At 36.9% G+C, this 6,484-nt stretch overlaps 1 protein-coding gene across 1 annotated transcript in view; it reads right to left on the bottom strand.

The window, feature by feature from the left end:
- Positions 1-6,484, bottom strand: part of SYNE1 (spectrin repeat containing, nuclear envelope 1) — a 570,706-nt gene that overhangs the window by 106,647 nt on the left and 457,575 nt on the right. Inside the window, exons 117-120 of the mRNA XM_011996807.1 lie at positions 4,010-4,143; positions 3,425-3,629; positions 1,588-1,770; positions 835-981 (exon numbers count right to left, since the gene is read on the bottom strand). Of these exons, the coding sequence (XP_011852197.1) occupies positions 835-981; positions 1,588-1,770; positions 3,425-3,629; positions 4,010-4,143 (669 nt within the window). The remainder of the gene's footprint in view (positions 1-834; positions 982-1,587; positions 1,771-3,424; positions 3,630-4,009; positions 4,144-6,484) is intronic.

The raw sequence follows: 6,484 nt of genomic DNA, 5'->3' as shown, positions 1-6,484 counted from the left end.
AAAAAAAAAAAAAAAGTATTAAATTATTTTTAATGGACAAATTATCATATATATTTATGGAGTATGATATGATGTTTTCACACAATGTAGAATGATTAAATCAAGCTAATTAAGTAAAATCCTTAAAAAGAAAAAAAAAAGGTCATCTGACAGCCAGGAGGAGGGGAGGTTGGGTGGGTGGATGCAGATCTGTGGGAGGCGGCTGTAGGGTCTCAGAGAGATAGGAGTAGCTTGAGCTAGGAGTAGATGATGTTAGAAACAGAGAGGAGAGGTTCGAAAGTTAATAGAGAGGTGAGGGACTGGGCACAGGAACATGGAGAGGGCCCAGCAGTGGGAGGGAGGAGCGAGGTGGTTTCCAGGAGTGAGCTGGGAAATCAGCCTGTGCCCACTGCCAGCACACAGTCCACTGTTTGCCATAGCGAGTCTCACTGGGAGCTCACTTGAAAGAAAGAGTGGGTCTGCATCAGTTTTGAGTTTCCCCTAAGATTTTGAAAACAGGGCTGGGCATGGTTGCTCATGCCTGTAATTCCAGCATTTTGGGAGGCCTGACCTCAGGTGACCAGTTCAAGACCAGCGAAACCTCATCTCTACCAAAAACACAAAAATTAGTCAGGCGTGGTGGCGTGCCCCTGTAATCCCAGCTACTCGGGAGGCTGAGGCAGGAGAATCGCTTGCACCCGGAAAGTGGAGGTTGCAGTGAGCCGAGATCATGCCGCTGCACTCCAGCCTGGGCGACAGAGTGAGATGCCATCTCAAAAATAAAAAAAAAAATAAAAAATAAAAAATTTTGAAGACAGATGGTAAAAGATCTGGGACTCAGATTAACACACTTACCTTAAGTTCTTCCATCCTTTCCTGGATTGTGGAGAGGTCAGATGAATGGCTAGGGTCCTGCCCTTGTAGTATTTCTTCAGCTTCCACTATCCAGGCCTCCAGAGCTTCTAAACTCTTGGCAAAGGTTTCATAATCAAGAACTCCAGCCTTTTATTCCACAAAAGAAATTGGTATTTTAGTAAAAAAAAAAAAAAAGGTATTTTAATAAAGTCTAGTAAAAGGGCAAGTGGATATTAAAATTATTTTTCATATTCTTGTATCAAATTGCCATTCTCAAGACATCATTCCTATTAAAAAAACAAAGCTATAACAATTTAAATCTTCTTTATGTAATTTTTCTAAAAACTAGAATTATTTCTATGCATCATAAGTGAATAACAATCAAAATTATTCTTTAAATACTTGATCAAACAACAGGTCTGAAAAATCTTCTGATTCTTGTAAAAGTCTAAGTTAAATAAACATGAATATTCATATTAAAGCCGCTTAGTGTTTATTAATTGAACAGACCATGGTGGCAGGCATTGGTTTAGGGACTTGCATCTTAAACCGATTTTTAAATTATTTCGCAGAGAACAGCGCAAAACTTCCACCTTCATCGTCCCCACCAGAACTTCCAAGTTTGTTTACTCGTTTTTTAATTTAGTCTTGAAGGAGGTATTGTTGCAATGATGAGGAATTCTTTTTCTGTATTTGTGCCCAGATATTAGAGAACACCCGATTTATAGAAGATACTAAACAGGAGCTCTGTACCTGTAACGAAGTCTGCTGTTTGCAGAGAGCCTGCTCTAGGGCACACAAGTGTTGACTCAAAGAGAGTTGATCCGATTGAATAGCTGATGCTGCCGAAGCATCCACTTGTTGCTTCAGTTGCTCTCCCAGCTCATGGAGAACAAAGAGGGAGTCTTTAACTGTACCCAGTCCTTTGAGGAGGTCCTATAAAAGGTGAAAATATACCCACTCTGAAGCATGTTTATACTCCTTATCATAAACAGCAATTGGCAAAGGGCTATACATCTAGAAACACACAATTCCTACTGATCAAATTATTATGCTAAATAACCTTCACCTGTGGAAAAATGATCAAGCACTGCAATTTTTTAAAATGCTATGTATACATATTAATATTTTAAACATACATTATATATATGTAACCTATGGATATATATATGTAATTACTCTTTTGTTAGTAAAAGCTATGTAGGTTCATCATAGGACCTTGGGGAAATGCAGAAAAACATACATAAACAAGACAAAAAAAAACATGATCCAAGAGTAGAGCCAATAACTGGAAATATTTTGGCAGTTTTTTTTCCCGCCTCTACGTAATTCATATCAAATTGAAAACAAAATGTTATATTTTTCCTTTTTCTATTATTATTATACACACCAGGAATTTGTCAGTGGTATCTTCTATATATGTGGCCATGTTATTGCAAGTATAACAACCTCCTATCTCAGTAGGGTGCAGAACACAGTGATGATTTTGGTGAGCAGGGGGTAAGAGTAGCCAGTATTCCCATTCTTTTCCATGGCATCTCTTTGCCTCCACTTTCTGTGGGACCCTCTTACAGGTTAAAAAATATGAGCCAATGGAAATTCCCTGTTTCTGCTTTCTATCCTACATTGAGAGATGATAAGTGACTGCTTCTTCTACCTGTTGCTGGTATCCCACCCAGTCATGCTATGCCTAGGCAGTGACTTCTGTGAGAGAAAGAAAAACAAAGGGCTCTTTAAGTTTGACACAGACAACAGACAAGGTGTATTTCAATTCAGGAGTATTGAAAATGACAGTTCTTGTATATATAAATTATGTGGATGAAAAAAGTACTGTATTATCTTTATTTTAAAATATCCATCTTTAGCTTTAAAGTGATTATTCAGGTTGAAGATATTAGACTAGGTTAAACTTTTATTTATGTAGTCTTTATAGCTTGCCTAATTCTAATAAACTGATTCGGAAAAGTTTATTAAAAGATCCTTGTAACAAGCTCTTAAAAATAAAGACAAATAAGGACAAATAGTAAGAGCCATGTAATGCTTGAAACAAGAGAAAGGCTGTTCCTTAAACCCTTAAGTAGGTTATTGGCAGCTATAATGAAAAAGATAATTATTAAAAAGCTATTAAAAGAAGTATAACAGTAAATCAGGAGAGAAAGACTTCTTTCTACCATTAATATCTTAGATGAAACTATTGTGTAGATGCTTACCTAGGAGATAATGAATGTAAATGGACAAGATCTGGAACAGAAGATTTTTTAAAGATAGAACTTTATTCCCCATATGGTCATGTCTTATATTGACCATCCCAGAAAACACAGAGAGCCTCAATTTTTCACATTGACTAAATTCCACTAGGAAAAATGGAAAACGACTCATTTTAAAAAATAAAACAATGGGAGGAGACCTCTTAGTCTGATGCATATGCACCTGTGTTCTGAAAATCAGGCAGGCTCTTCGATCCTAAGACAATTATTTTTGGATAACTGTCTCATATAGAGAAACATACCAAAGCTTACAGAGACCAAAAGCTAAACTTGGGCAGTCTAAGAAGGGCATGTTGGGAAAACAAGATAGTTTCTGAACATACGTTGCAATCTTGAATCCATGTAGCAACCTCATCATCGGCGATGTCCTTGTTTGTGGCTGCCTTCAACAGCTCATTGGTTCGATCCTCCTGGTGCTGAACCGACGAAGCACACTGTTTCGAGTAGTCCTTGTATCTTTGCCAAAGCTGAAGTAGGGCCTTGCTGGAGTGTAGCTGCTCAGCAATCTCTTCCAGCAAGTTATTCCATCTGGAAATAATAATCAACACTTATGAGCAGATTACCACCTCTCATCAAATGTTGATATTTGCTATTTTATTTTTCATGATCCTGGTTCATGTGAATACAGACATACTCATTTCTAGTTAACATAATAAAAATTAATGTTTCATATTCATAGTTTCAGGGTAGGTAATGAGGATGATGGCAATCTTTGGGTGTACAGTACTTCTAATTCTTTCTAAATCTCTTCACTACATTTATGTATCCTTAAATTCATGTTGTGAAAGAGAATTTTAAAGGATAGAATCTATGTAGCTCAAATTCAAAATGTCATTAAGTTTTAATTATATCATTATTTATAATAAGGCTGTGATAGAAATAGTGTGTAAAATTAACATACTCCATACCTCATGTTGACTTCTTTCAGTGTATTGGTAAGAGTTTCTGTCACAGGCGGGTGGCACTCTTTTAATAATTGGTTGGTGATAGAGCCAAATTTCTGTAAGCTCCTTTCCTGTTTTTCTAGATCATCTTGGAGATTCTGCCCAAAGAAAAAGACCCACAGATGACATAACAGGATCTAAATTCTAATAAGCAAGTTTAAAAGGAATTTGTGTATGTTTTCATAAATACGCGTATATACATGTATAAAGCAGGCATGACTTAGCATCAATGCTTTATCAGCTTTCTTTAGATAATCATTTATTCCCTTCTTTAGGATTTTGTTATTTTGACTATGAGAAGAGGTTATTAGCAATGAAGCCTTCTTCTATTGGCATTTGGATTCCGCTGGAAAAGCTCATAGGGTGCCCTTGTCCATTGTCTGGTAGGAAGCTGCCAGAGATGGTAAATTCCTCTTCAAAGGGTTTAATTGTGCAATGTTTTGTCCTTGGTTCAGAGGCCCACCTCCTTGTAATTTCTTGTTTCTGGCCTGCGAGCAGCCCTCCCACTCTTGTTGTGTCCTGACTTGGCCAGACATGTCCAAACATGCCTTGTGCTGTAACACAGGGACCACTCCTACTCGCTCCCTCCCTTGTGAATCACACATTTACCCTAATTGGAAAAGTTTAAGTCTTAGCCAACCAGGGTCATTTTAGATTGTGTGGTTCAACCCCAGCCAACAGGGGAAGGATGCAGGGATAGGGACTGCATTAGGGATAAAAACCCCTTCTCTCCTTTGTTCAGTGTGCTCTTGCAGCGGCCAGAAGTGTGAGCGGCACAATTCTACAGAAGTAAATTTGCCTTGCTGAGAAATCTTTTGTTTAGGTGCTCGTTTTCCTTGCTACGCCAAGCTCTTGTTTCTAATAAAGCCATGGCAATGGTGTATGTAACGTGCTATCTGCCAAACTGTGGATCTCTTTGGCACTCAAAGCCAAAGTCATGTCTCTATTTTATTGCATACCTAGAGTGCTTCTACCACAAACTCCCAAAGATGAAGACTAACAAGGCACAGCTTTGGCAAGTTTTATCTCTAGGTGTTCTTCCTTGCCAAGAATTATTTTTAATGTAAAAAAATGATTTTCAATTGACAAATAATAATTGTATGTATTTGTAGGGTACTACATGTTTTGATATATGTTTATACTGTGGAATGAATAAATTAAGCTAATTAACATATCATTACCTCAAATACGTTCCATTTTTGTCTAGCAAAGTTGAACTCATAGAAGTAGAGTAGAATGGTAGTTACCAGGGCATGGGATAAGGGATTAGATGGGGAAAAGAAAGATGTTGATCAAAAGCAGCTAGACAGGAGGGATAAGCTTTAGTGATCCACTATACAGAATGGAGACTGTAATTAATAATAATACATTGTATATGTCAAGATTGTTTAAAACAAAGAATATTTATCAGACAGATTTGGCATCTTCTACCAAGCCTATCTAAATAGTCTTCTACCAAGGACCAGTAAGGGAACTGAAAGAAAGTTGTTTCCCTGGAAATAGTGCTGAGGTGACAGACTCAGTTCTTCAAAAAACTCCACAGGTTAAGTAGGCTACAAAAATTGAATATTATTTAACACAATATCTGATTACCCTCAAATGAAAACAGTCAAGGAAAAGACCCTTAATCCTTTCATGTCTTAAGACAGCTCTTGCAAGTATTAAACATATGTTAAATTAAAAAGCATTTCTAACCTCCTCAATGTTATAAGATGTGCTTTTAAATTTACTATCCTCAAAAGAAGTTTTAGTGACCTTTAGTAACAACAATTGAAGGGTTAAGAAATTATATAGACAAATTTGTCTTCCCTCCCTCCCACCCTACCCTAAAAAATATATTTCCTTAAGAAAGTCATATCTATCTCACATGTTTGCACACACTCCTGAGAGAGGAGAGAGTGCTCTGTTGCAGACAAACACCAGGGATATCATTATAGACGGACACAATGACAAAGGACCCACAGGAAATCAAGCAGTAAGTGCTAGAAAGGAAGATTCTGTGGACACGCTGGATAGGCCACTGATATTTTACTGAATGGAAGCAACTGGATGGTTTAAACATTTACCACCTTTGTCATTTTTCTCTGTTTTCTTTTGAACATTCCTTGGAATATGTTTGGAGACGCAGGATAAGAAGAGAAAAGGAAAACAAAAGGCAGCGACAATGAATCAAGGAGGTTGAGTTGGCCATAAGATCATTGTATAAAAGACAATGTGAATATTTTTTACAACAGGATCTTGGAAATCATTTAGTTATATACCAGCTAATCCAGAATTTGGCACACACAGACAAGTTTGCTTAAGTAACAATAACACAGGTAAAATTAATTTTAAAGATCTTAAAAAATAATTAAGTATAAACAACATATGGCAATTTTTCAGGATGATGTCTCCATTTGCTAATTTTTCAGTTTTCTGAAATTAAAAAGAATGTTAAGG

This window comes from Mandrillus leucophaeus, unplaced genomic scaffold, assembly GCF_000951045.1.
Source record: "Mandrillus leucophaeus isolate KB7577 unplaced genomic scaffold, Mleu.le_1.0 Scaffold524, whole genome shotgun sequence".
NCBI lineage: Eukaryota > Metazoa > Chordata > Mammalia > Primates > Cercopithecidae > Mandrillus > Mandrillus leucophaeus.
Note: the sequence above shows the minus strand (reverse complement) of the source record. Positions and strands in the feature narration are given on the sequence as shown.